This window comes from Octopus sinensis, linkage group LG7 (genome assembly GCF_006345805.1).
Source record: "Octopus sinensis linkage group LG7, ASM634580v1, whole genome shotgun sequence".
NCBI lineage: Eukaryota > Metazoa > Mollusca > Cephalopoda > Octopoda > Octopodidae > Octopus > Octopus sinensis.
This window is the reverse complement of record NC_043003.1, coordinates 13020763-13034684: the sequence shown is the minus strand read 5'-3', so window position 1 is coordinate 13034684 and position 13922 is coordinate 13020763. Positions and strand designations below refer to the sequence as shown.

General features: G+C 38.3%; 1 protein-coding gene across 3 annotated transcripts in view; it reads right to left on the bottom strand.

Annotated features, from left to right (window-relative positions):
- Positions 1-13922, bottom strand: part of LOC115213822 (MAM and LDL-receptor class A domain-containing protein 1-like) — a 382250-nt gene that overhangs the window by 354099 nt on the left and 14229 nt on the right. For all 3 annotated transcript variants that reach the window (XM_036504533.1, XM_029782714.2, XM_036504532.1), the window contains exons 2-7: positions 10273-10416; positions 7826-8091; positions 5905-6004; positions 4333-4515; positions 3319-3557; positions 1644-1734 (exon numbers count right to left, since the gene is read on the bottom strand). In XM_036504533.1, the coding sequence (XP_036360426.1) occupies positions 1644-1734; positions 3319-3557; positions 4333-4515; positions 5905-6004; positions 7826-8091; positions 10273-10416 (1023 nt within the window). The remainder of the gene's footprint in view (positions 1-1643; positions 1735-3318; positions 3558-4332; positions 4516-5904; positions 6005-7825; positions 8092-10272; positions 10417-13922) is intronic.

The window sequence follows — 13922 nt, the reverse complement described above, 5'->3', positions numbered from 1 at the left end:
TTATATATTTGTTTTGTAAATATGTGTGAATTTAGATTAGGAAAGACTGGTAACTGAAATTTTGTAATCTTTCATTTTATATTGACTATAGAAAATAACCTAATACTAAGGCATATAAGCCTCTGTAACAGAAAAAAATGGGCATTAGTACGACTAATTCCCATGTGTACTAATGATCTTTTTATTCCAATTAGGGGCTTATACACCCTAATATCAGAATATGTTTTATAGTCAATATATGGTGAAAGCTAATAATTCTATTTACAAAATCTTTTTTTTGTTTTGTTTTGTCGAACCTGGAAGAAGGGGCACTGTGCATGTTTGGTGCGGGTCCCCTGGGACCAGAGATCTTGAAGCTAATAATGTTTTGTTTGAACTGTAAATGTTTCATTTAATCAATTACAGGTTAGTACCTTCAGGGAGAAGATTCCAGAAGGCCAATGTTCTGAGGAGAAAGAGCTGGACATAGTGATTACTATGGGATCAAGGGGGCTGGATGCAGCAAGGGTGACAAGGGATGGAAAGACAACTGGGTCAAGGGACCTTAGTGATGGTTTTACAAAACCTTCCACTTGTTTTAGAGAGTTTTTTTTTTGAAACTCATTGAAATTTGAACATACACTCTTCTAGAAATTTGAACATAGAAACTAACGAGATAATGTAAATATGGATACTTTTTAATTACAGGGTGTTTTACCATTTGAATCAGAATAATAACGACTATTTACAGGAAGAAATTATGGATGGATGAGAAAAATGGAGACAATTATAGAAGAAATGAAAAAAGTAGAGAGAAGGGACAGCATGCCAGTGAGCCAGGGGCTTGAGTTGGTCAGTAAGTGATTGAATATCAGTTAACCAGAGTGCTTCTATGTGCAACAGTAGCACCATCCTAGATGTTGGAATACTACTCCATTGCAGTCCTCACTTGAGCCTTGCAGAATGATAGCAGCTGTTGGCTGCTGAAATATTTTCTGGCCCTAAAGAGAAGGATTAATCTTAGGACTATACTACTACTACTATGGCAATCCCTCAAGGTCGAGGATGATGGTCTTCGCGCAAATTTATTGGTGAGTCCGCAGGTGACTGATAAGACCAATTCTTGCTCGAAAAGATCGGTCACAGTGCGGACATCTAGTGCCAGAAGGGAGAGTCGCATGTGGTTGTTGTTGGCGCTCCTTCCGTTGTCGTCTTTTCTCCTCCAGCTCTGCAGACCTTTTCGACTCGAAATTCGCCGTTCCCTCATGGATGGTGGTTTTCCAGAGTGGTCTGTTTTTTGCCGTTTCCTCCCAGTTGGTGAAGTCAATGTCACACTAAATAAGTCTGCAAAAACTCAACCCCTCCTCCACGTGGTGCAGACTGGGCAACGCGAACAAGCCAGCTTAGAACTATATCAATCAGATACAATGTACAATTAATATTCTAATCTTGACAACGATTTATTTGAAAATGTGTTTAAAATAAATAATGCAACTGGTAAAAATAGTTTATTCCTAAGAAAAATCATAATCCTTTTCTTACCACTTAGGATATGCTATTACCCAGGTACTGGCTATGAAGAGAAGGGCTGGTCATTAAAACACTGTCGTAGTTATGCTAAGGATTTATTAATAAAGGTTATTTTAAAACAAGATGGTCCAAACCTGGTCGTGTGCAGTTTCCTTGTTCAAGACGTACATCATCTATAGCCATATAACCAGTCTTTCTAAGACTGCTCCAAGCATTGAAGGTAATCTGAAAATGTATTGGGTATAAAAGTTACTGCTAACTGAATTGCCTCTTGCTTTAGTCTTAATTACTAAACAAAAAATAATAAACTAACACATGGTGGAGGAAAAGGGGGTAAAAATAACAACACAGAATCAGAAATAAAAATAAAAATTGTATGAAAGAAAGAGATAAGCTTCACTTCTTAGCTCCTTCCAGAGCCATATAGACTCAGAGGGTCAGTTTTCTGATTTACATGGTGTTTATATATTCCCTATCTGGACAGGACATTGGTCTGTTGCAGGATTACTCATTTTTGCCAGCTGAGTGGACTAGAGCAATGTGAAATGAAACATAATGATAATATTTTAATAAGCTTAAAGCTTATAAGCAATCACCATGTGAAAATAGTCTAATACTGGGGTATATAAGCCCTCGATAGAAAAAGTGGGTTATCCATACATAAAAGTTATCTATTTATAAAAGTGGGTTATCCCTACAAAATGAAACATAATAGTAATATTTTTATAAGCTTAAAACTTATAAGCAATCACCATGTATTGACTAAAGAAAATAGCATATGGTTGGACTGGGAAAGGATTATCCATTACGAATTGCTTGCATGGAACCAAATGGTCAATGCGAAACTCTATGTTCAACAGATGGAATGACTCAATACGGCTATTCAAGAGAAAAGACCTAATTGGCAGCATGGAGTTCTTCTGCTGCACGACAATGCCCTCCCTCATATAGCCAATATGACCAAGGAAACAATTCAAACACATGGCTGGGAAGTGCTGCCACACCTGCTGTACTCTCCTGATTTGGCACCAATGGATTTCCACCTCTTTTGATCTCTTTCAAATGCTATGTGTGGAATTTCGTTCAATACTGATGTAGAATTGAGAGCTTGGTTAGACCAGTTTTTTGAGTTGAAATCGGGTGATTTCTACCAATGAGGTATTGAAAATCTTGTTGAATGTTGGGGAGAAGTTGTAAACAACAAGGGTGAATACATTATTGATTAATTAGTTGTTTTTTTTATTAAACTATTTAAAAAATTTTAATTTTAAAAAACAGTAGGAACTTAGTTGCCAGCCTAATAAATCCGATTTTGTCCCTGATAACAGGGGTGGCTGGATCTACTTCAATGCCATAGCAACTGCATTCATACCGTCTCATCATCTTGCCCTATTTTGGGCATCCTCCCTTCTCAAGCCAAGCCTCCCAATCTCTTCCTCCACCTGTCCCCTCTACGTTTTCCTCAGTCTACCTTGCATTCTTGGTCCATTTACCTTGCAATCAAGCACCCTCTTCAGAACATGCTCCTCGTCCCACCTCAACACATGCCCATACCACCACACTCCATTCGCCCTTGTCTGCCATTCCACCGATTCCTCCAACACCAGCATCCTCATCGAGAGTTCAATCCTCCTTTTATCAGACAGCTTCATTCCACACATCTCTCTCACCATTGCTCTCTCGGTCCTTCTCAAAATTACCATCTCTCTCCCCCTCAGACTCCATCTCTCACTCCCACACAGCTTTGCAGTTCTCACGCAACTCCTAGAGACCCTATGAAAATAAGCCATAGTTCCACTGATTACTTACATTAAAATCTTCTCCTGGCAATACGGAAACATAGGCCACTTTCCAACCATATCCTTGGTCACCGGCAGCATACCAAACTGTTTGATTCCGTATAATAACTTCGAGTTTATTGATATTTTCTCCATACATGTTATACCAAAACTGAACGCAAATTTGATCTTTGCCTGAGAATTCTGGAGACACTAAGTGAGCCGCTCTTTTCTTACTTTTCCAAGGGGCTGATGCATATAAGTAAATGCCTGAAAAACAAAAAACGAAAAAAAAAACAAAAAATAAAAACAACTTTAACTAACTACATTTTTTACGTCGTCGTCGTCGTCGTCAACATCATCATCATCAGTTTATCTTTTGAAATATGATTCTTGAAGAGTCAGTGATGGGAATTTAAAGCTGCCATCATTTAATGTTGCCAGGAAGGGCATCGAGCTGTGAAAATCTTACCAACGCAGTCACAGAAGTCTGGTGCAGGTTCCTGCCTGCCTGGCTCCTGTCAAACTGCCCCACTCATGCTATCAAGGAAGGCATACGTTAAACAATGCTGATGAGGATAATGATGATGGTGGTGATGATGATGATAATGTGTGCGTGTGTGTGTGTCCATAAGACTACAGGTAAGTATAACCTGTTAGCTTATACTCACTCCAGTTGTCACATTCTGACAATTGGGAAGAGAAAGAGAGAAGGCAACATACACCAGCAGTCAGTCGGTACTCATTTTTCAACAGAGCAGATTGGAGCCACGTGAAATGCCCTGTTCAAGAACACGATGCACAGCTTTATCCAGGAGTTGAACTCGTGATTTTAAGATTGTAAAGCCAGACACGCCAATCACCAAGACACAATAAAAACATGTCTAGCTATGGGAAAATGCTATTTTGGCAGCAGGAAAGGTATCCAGCTGTAGAAAAATCAGTCTCAACAAATTCTGTCTGACTCATTACAAGTATGGAAAAATGGACATTAAATGATGATGATGATGATGAATTCGTTAATGTATTCATTGAAAACCTTTACCTGATCGAGTTCGAAATGTATGATCGTCCACGGGCCCATTGTTGAAGTAAGACCTTGTGCCATGACCTTGTCTCCATTTCAAAATGCCTGACATCATCTTAAAACCACATATATTATCTTGAAAGTCACAAGAGAAAGGTAACTGAGTTGGTGGAGCTGTATTATTCCCCAGTGACTCATAATCTAAAGAAAAAAACAAACATACAGGTATTTAATTTAGTAAGAAAAATTTTTTCATATGTATATATTTATATGTATATTATGTATACATATACACAAGCACACACACTATCTACTTTTATATATATTCATACATACATACATATAATGTGTGTGTGTGTATGTATGTATATACATACATATATATATATATATATATATATATATATATATAATATATATATATATATAATATATATATATATATATATATATATATATTATATTAAATTAGAGATAAAACCACTATTAGGCAAATCAAACAATGAAAAACTTAAGCCAATACATAAAATTAATTAATTTATATTATTTTAAATATATATCAAAAGTATTAAAAGTTTAATAAAAGATAATGAGTAAAACACTACGATCGTTTCATGGCTGTCCAATTCGTAATAATTCGAGTTATGTTTACAGTCAATCTTTAGGTAATTGAAATATCTTAGCTAAACCTCGCTAAGATAAATATTTCAATTACCTGAAGATTGACTGTAACCATAACTCGAATTATTACGAATTGGACAGCCATGAAACGATCGTAGTATTTTACTTATTATCTTTTATTAAACTTTTAATACTTTTGATATATATTTAAAATAATATAAATTAATTAATTTTATGTATTGGCTTAAGTTTTTCATTGTTTGATTTGCCTAATAGTGGTTTTATCTCTAATTAATATAATATAGTATTTTACTATAAAATTGGATTCAATCCTAAATCTGATTTTTCCCTGTAAGTTTGGATTTATTCCCTAATATTTTATTGTTAATTTATATATATATATATATATATATATATATACATATATCAGTCATTGTTCATGCATTTGTACTGGTTTTAGATTTAAGGTTTTAGGATTAGGGTTAGGGTTTGGATGTTAGGGTTAGGGTTTTAGTGTTAGGGTTATCATAAATAACAGTGACAAACGAAAAATACACCGCAGGAAGTTGTTGTTAACAAACAACGGTAGTAATTTTATTCAGCTGAATACACGTCATTGATTGGTTGAAATTATCGAAATACGATAACTTTAAGGTGAAATAGCTTTGTAAATATAAGTTTTTCTCAAAAATGCTAAGAGTAAAACATGTTTTATATGACACATTCTACCAGTGTCCGAAGTTTGAAAGTGTTTAGTTACAAAAAATTATTTTTAAAATCTGTCGGTCAAAAGGTAAAGATCCAGGGTTAATCTTCAGTAACAGTTACTACATGTCTGATTACTCAACTAAATAATTGTAACTGGAATAGTTGTTGCATTTTTGTGAAACTTCCTAGTTATATACAAGGTAGAACAAAAACGAGAGAGTCACATTTCCTTACTAAAATGGATATCTTAATGTGTCTTACTTGTAATCTCATTTGACTCTGGACAGTAGCCTTCTTTAAGTTGTACATCATCGATAGAAATATCAGCTGTGGGCCCTTCCAGATGAGCTTCAAACATCAGCTGAAATAGAAAGTTGAATAAATTTTCAAGATGCCAAATAACAAGGGCATTAACTGGATTAATGATATTAACTTTTGTTAAGAAGAGGGGAGGGCTGAGAACCAAACCTTGACGCACACCTCCCTGCTCATTAAACTCATTGCCAACTCTCATCTTGTTAACAGTATTTCTGTACATGGTTTGTACGGCTCTCACAATACATTCATTTACACTTAGTTTTCTCAGTAACAATCAGGCTACAGAATATTCTATCTTCTGAAAAGCTTCCTCTGGGTCAACAAATGCTAGTTATCATGTCTATTACTCTTAGCTCAATACATCTCCTGCAGTTGTCTCACTGGGAAGAAGGCATTAGATGTACCCTGTCTGGGAACAAACCCAAACTGCATGTCTTCTAATCATCTCTATATCTATGAACGGCAAAATGTCTGTGTGTCTGTGTGTCCTTTATACAAATCCACAGTTTTGCACATAAAAGGCTCGCATTTTCTATGAGCTTTCAAAACTGTCTGAGGGTGGTCGTGAAGACTTTTTCATTTCCCCAGTCACCCCAGAAAGCCATTAAAAATAATCGATAAACCGACCCCTTATGCCCATAAGTTATTTTGCAGCCAATTTCTTGTTCTTTACTTTCTTCTGCCTCCTTTTTTGCCCGACTAATGGCATGTACACAGTCCTGCTAATTTTCCATGATTATGTCATTCCAGGTGTGAAAAGTCCAATGAATATTAATTACTCTCATAAAAAGCTCCAACTAGCTCATAAACAACAAAACTGGCCCAGGCTGAAATGCGATAAGAAACTTAGCTCTTGATTTAGTGAGAAATGTTTACTGCGACCAGGCAAAGAACAACAAGCACTAGCACTAGACCCGGCATCACCGGGTCATAGTGCTAGTTTATGCTAAAACACTTTCTGTTACATTTATAACCTGCTTAATCAAATTGATGTCTCTACAGCTGTTTCCTTCTATTTTACTCTCATGCACGAGGGTTCTGGCACAGTTGTGTGATTATGAAGCTTATTTTGGAATCATGATGGTCTGGGCTGATTCCCGCTACATGTCACCATGGACAAGTGTTTTCTTCTTTAGCCTCAGCCTGACCAATACCTTATGAATGGAACTGGTAACTGGAAAATGTATGTTGAAACTATGGCAATTACAATGTTGTTGTTGTTTGTTCCTTCTCGAGCCATGCATTTCATTGTATTTGTAATAAATAGAGAATACCAAATGAGTTCCCTATGGATACCGTATTTATTACAACGAGTGACTTGTAAACGTATCTAACGTGCGAAAGCGAGTTAGATACGTTTACAAGCCACGAGTTGTAATAAATACGGTATCCATAGGGAATGAGTTTGGTATTTTATTTATTACACACGAATAAACGACCATATTTTATTAACCCAATAACTAAATTCTTCACGTTTAGTTGTAACTTATGAATGACAAAAGTAGTGCCGTCACCGTGATGTCGGGTCATCACCATGGATTGACCAATCAGAAGCAGCGCTGTCACCGTGACCTCGGGTCATCACCATGGATTGACCAATCAGAAGCAGCGCTGTCACCGTGACCTCGGGTCATCACCATGGATTGACCAATCAGAAGCAGCACTCGCAGTATCTGACATATGTTAGATACCAAAAATATCTCAAAGTGTTCTCACTCACATGTGTGTAATAAAACATTTTACATTACAGTAACAAACAGAATGCACTAGAATTGTAGCATTTTAAGTTTACCCTATCAATCATACATGTCTTCAATAAAATCTAACTCGATGTCCCCGTTCATTGAAGGAAAGCGCTACTTACCCGATTTTCTCTTTCAGTTTTAAATGATGTCTGAAAAAGTCTCCAGTTTTCATCTTGAGAACCTTCAAGTGCAATAACTTCTTCATCTTGTAGCTGAGTGTTATTGCTATATCTATAGATATACAAGACTTTGTCAAACTTGCCAGACATGTAATAATAGAAAGACAAACAATAGCTTTTGTCCATCTGCAGAAATGCTGGTGTAAATATCTGGGCAACATTTTTCTCAGTCAGATTTTGGTACTCAAGATGTAAGTAAGAGCCAGCTGAAATAAACACAAAGTAAAATTTTAGAATGAAATCTAATGGAAGTACAACAAAACTTTTAAACTTTTTTTTTCTCAAGAAAGAAATATTGTCAAGAGAAGTGGAAACTGCATGCCAAGATCTTATATTAACACAGTGAATATGTTATTGTTTGTTTCTTTTTGAGCCATACCTGGCTCATTAGGGCCAGTTTCCCGGTTTCCTTGGCATATAGGTTCCCCACCTGGACGGGACGCCGGTCTGTCGCAGGTGAGCTGCAAGATGCAGGAGGAAAGAGTGAGAGAAATTTGTGGCAAAAGAGTAAGCAGAAGTTCGCCATTACCTTCTGCTGGAGCCACGTGGAACTTAGGTGTTTTGCTCAGAAACACACACATCGCCAGGTCTGAGATTCGAACTTGCGATCCCTCGACCGTGAGTCCGCTGCTCTAACCACTAGGCCATGTGCCTCCACACAGGGAATATGGGTTTGGCAAGAAAGATATGAGCAGCAGCAAGTTAAAATAGGAACCAGTTCTCATTAATAATGTGACTAAATACATATAAAGCAAACAATGAGTAAATGTAACTGAATGTATATTTTATCCCAAATAACGAACTGGTTTTGTAATACCTTATAATTACATTAAACATGACTTACTGAACTGGAAAATAAAGAATAAGATTATCTTTCAATAATACTGGACCAAAACTGTCTTCTAGAATATTAAAGAGATGCAGGCATGGAGTTTTTGTTATGAAGTTTGTTTCATGGGTTCAGTCTTACTGTGCAACACATTGGGTAAGAGTCTTCTACTACAGCGCTGAACCAACTGAAAACTTAGGCATTGGTTTAGTAGAAGGAAACTGAAAGTGACGGTTGTAAGCAAGCATCACCATCATAGTAGCAATATTGTTAATTTCCAAGGTGGTGAGCTGGCAGAAATGTTAGCACACCTGGCAAAATGCTTAGCAGTTTTTCATCTGTCTTTACATTCTGAGTTCAAATTCCGCTGAGGTCGACTTTGCCACTCATCCTTTCGGGGTCAGTAAATTAAGTACCAGTTACACACTGGGGTCAATGTAATTGACTTAATCCCTTTGTCCTTGTTTGTCCCCTCAATATTTAGCCCCTTGTGGGCAGTAAAGAAATAAGAAATGTTAGCATACTGGGTGAAATGCTTAGCAGTTTTCCCTCTGTCTTTACGTTCTGAGTTCAAATTCTGCCTTTCATCCTTTCAGGGTCGATAAATTCAGTACCAGTTGTGTACTGGGGTCGATCTAATCGACTAGTCCCCTCCCCCAAAATTTCGGGCCTTGTGCCCAAAGTAGAAAAGAATATTGTTAATTTTCAGCCTTCCATAGAAAATATGTCTGACCATGGGGGAAAATATTACCTTGCTTGGAAACAGGAGAGGACTGGCAACAGGAAGGGCATCTGGCTGTAGAAAATCTGCCTCAACAGAATTCATCTGATGCATGCTAGCATGGAAAAGTGGACATTTAAACTGGGAGATTTTGGCTTACACCCAAAAAGGATCTTGAAATATGTTGCCCTTCTATTGACCTCGAAAGGATGAAAGACAAAGTTAACCTCAGTGGAATTTGAACTCAGAACACAAAGACAGATGAAATGCTACCAAGCATGCTAACAACTCTGCCAGCTCACCACCTTACTGTAATCCCTATATATATAAGGCTGAAGTTGTCTGTGTATGGCAGGTTTGGTAGCCTTCAACTAACGCTATCTCCTCCGAGACCCTGCGGCGCAAATTGACCAAAACTGAGAGTATGATAGAAAAAGGCTTGCTCTTCCTTCCGTAGAAGAAAAAATTAAAATCGGACCATGTTAACACCAAAAATTATTTACATCAAAAAGGTGCTTTTTTTCTATGAAAATCCTTATTTTTTACGATTTTTTTTACTGCTGTGTTGCCATTTTTCGGTGTATTTCAACCAGAAAAATGTTCACTTAAAGAGAATAACAAGCTTCATAATGCAAAGTTTTTACTTTTCAAAAATTCCAATTCTAAAGGGTCGAAACAAACCCGAGCAACGCCGGGCGATACTGCTAGTAAGTGATATTATCATTTATCACAGTAAGGTGGAACACAGCTAAGATTTCAGTTCATGACATTTTAATCAGTGGCACAGCACTTAAAGTTTTCAGTGAAAGCTCAGAACGAAATGGGAAAAGAACATACATCCTGTGGTGTGGTCGGCCAAGGTCTCTGCTTCGTGTTTATTTGATTTTCCTTCTTTTCTTTTCCATGTTATGTCGATGGATTTATGGCTGTTCCAGTTGCAGAGATCTTTCTCAAAGTCACATACATGTTGACTGTTGATAACTGGAATATAAAACAAATTATCATGTATTACCAACAAAAGCTAAAATATGGCTAGAATTTACATATCATGAATGTCCAACCGTCCAACCATACATACATACATACATATATATATGTATGTGTATATATATACACACACATATATATATCATCATCATCATCATCATCATTTAGCGTCCGTTTTCCATGCTAGCATGGGTTGGACGGTTCAACTGGGGTCTGGGGAGCCCGAAGGCTGCACCAGGCCAGTCAGATCTGGCAGTGTTTCTACAGCTGGATGCCCTTCCTAACGCCAACCACTCCGAGAGTGTAGTGGGTGATTTTATGTGCCACCGACACAGGTGCCAGACGAGGCTGGCGAACGGCCACGCTCGGATGGTGTTTTTATGTGCCACCGACACAGGTGCCAGACGAGGCTGGCAGACGGCCACGCTCGGATGGTGTTTTTATGTGCCACCGACACAGGTGCCAGATGAGGCTGGCAGGTGCCAGACGAGGCTGGCAGACGGCCACGCTCGGATGGTGTTTTTATGTGCCACCGACACAGGTGCCAGATGAGGCTGGCGGACGGCCACGATCGGATGGTGTTTGTTACGTCCCCAAAGCACGTAGTCCAGTCTATGCGGTACTGGCTACGGCCACGTTCGGATGATTTTCTTGTGTGCCACCGGCACTGGTACCACAAAGATACAAATTCCATTATGTTCATCTATTTTGATTTGTTTTGATTTGATTTGATTTGATTTTCACTTGCCTCAACAGGTCTTCACAAGTGTCACTTGCCTCAACAGGTCTTCACAAGTGTCACAAGAAGGAAGGTATGCACAGGTGGACTGTCTACGTCGCCGGGTCTTCGGATGGTGTCTTTATGTGCCACCGACACAGGTGCCAGATGTGGCTGGCGAACGGCCACGATCGGATGGTTTTCTTGTGTGCCACCGGTACTGGAACACAAAGATACAAATTCCATTGATGTTCATCTATTTTGATTTGGTTTGATTGATTTTCACTTGCCTCAACAGGTCTTCACAAGTGTCACGCGTGTCACACACTTGCCTCAACAGGTCTCCACAAGTGTCACACACTTGCCTCTGCCTCAACAGGTCTTCACAAGTGTCACACACTTGCCTCTGCCTCAACAGGTCTTCACAAGTGTCATAAGAGGGAAGGTATGCACAGGTGGACTGACTACGTCGCCGGGTCTTTGGATGGTGTTTTTATGTGCCACCGACACAGGTGCCAGGTGAGGCTGGCGAACGGCCACGATCGGATGGTGTTGTTGTGCCCACAGCACGGAGGCCAGTCGATGCGGTACCAGCTACGGCCACTTCGGATGGTTTTTCTGTGTGCCACCGGTACTGGAACCACAAAGATACAATTCCATTGATATTCATCTATTTTGATTTGGTTTGATTTTCTTGCCTCAACAGGTCATCACAAGGGTCACACACTTGCCTCAACAGGTCTCCACAAGTGTCACACACTTGCCTCTGCCTCAACAGGTCTTCACAAGTGTCACACACTTGCCTCAACAGGTCTTCACAAGTGTCATAAGAGGGAAGGTATGCACAGGTGGACTGACTACGTCGCCGGGTCTTCGGATGGTGTCTTTATGTGCCACCGGCACAGGTGCCAGATGAGGCTGGCGAACGGCCACGATCGGATGGTGTTGTTGTGCCCACAGCACGGAGGCCAGTCGATGCGGTACCAGCTACGGCCACTTCGGATGGTTTTCTTGTGTGCCACCGGTACTGGAACCACAAAGATACAAATTCCATTGATATTCATCTATTTTGATTTGGTTTGATTTTCACTTGCCTCAACAGGTCTTCACAAGGGTCACACACTTGCCTCAACAGGTCTCCACAAGTGTCACACACTTGCCTCTGCCTCAACAGGTCTTCACAAGTGTCACGCACTTGCCTCAACAGGTCTTCACAAGTGTCATAAGAGGGAAGGTATGCACAGGTGGACTGACTACGTCGCCGGGTCTTCGGATGGTGTCTTTATGTGCCACCGGCACAGGTGCCAGATGAGGCTGGCGAACGGCCACGATCGGATGGTGTTTGTTGTGCCCACAGCACGGAGGCCAATATATATATATATATGTATGTGTATATATATGTATGTGTATATATATACATATATATATATATATATAAAGATTAGAAAAAACAACCTTTTATCAATTCAAAATGAACAATTAAATTACACCATCTAGAAAATTACATATAATAGAAATTGTTTAATATAACATAACAATAATATACCGATGATTAAGTAATGAGCAAAATAATAAATAAAACGTATATATTTGGTAGAATAACGACACATGTTTCGTGGCTACATGTACACACACACACACACACACACACACAAACACACACACAGAGCAGTTTCTTTCAAATTGATGTAATGTTTCCATTGATCAATTAAATGGAGCCGCTTCAAACAGCCATAATCTATTGACACCTGTATCTCCTTGTAATTTATTTACATTCTGTACACCTTATTTGAATCTGTGCATATTATATATTGAATTGGCAAGGTGTCTCAATTTAAGTACCTAATTCAACTGAATCTTAATTATATAAATATATACATACATATATATATACATATATATATATAATATATATATAATATATATATATATATATATATATATATATTTCGTTTTGGGATTTGGTTTGAAAGATTCTTTATTTTGATGATCCTTATTTTGATCATCATCTTCAAGACTATTGAAAAGGTTGCAAGACGCAATGAAAATTAAGGAAAATAAAAATAAGAAATAAGTGGAAATTTTACTGGTGAGTGTGTTAAATCATAAGGCATAGAAAGAAAATGACTCTCCCAAGACACAATATATATAAATATTATATATATATATATATATATATATATTATATATATATATATATTTCTAAACATAACAATATATATACACACACGCACAAACTGTCCAAGCCTGCCAGCATGGATAACTGATGTTAAGTGATGATGATGATGATATGTGTGTGTGTACATGCATGGGTATATGTATAAATGTAAAGAAGCTTTCTCAATGTCATCATTATTATCATCATTTAACATCTGTTAAATTTTAAATATTAATTACCGGTAGGGACACCATATTTAGTTATGCAATTATAACATACTGCCAAGTGTATTTGTTGTGGAAAGAGTCACACCACCTCCTGTGAGAAAAGAATTGACCAAACGACTATAAGTAGTAGCGGTCTGTATTAGAGTAAGAGAGTAGGCATTAATCGCAGGATTAATAAAGTGTTGTTTGGATAACTTGTTGGAATATTGTTTGTTGATTCATAAAAAGCACCAACCGATTGTGGCCGCAGCCAGCCTCCCTGGGACCTGTGCCGGTGGCACGTAAAAAGCACCCACTACACTCATGGAGTGGTTGGCGTTAGGAAGGGCATCAAGCTGTAGAAACACTGCCAGATCAGACTAGAGCCTGGTGCAGCCTCCATGGCTTGCCAGACCCA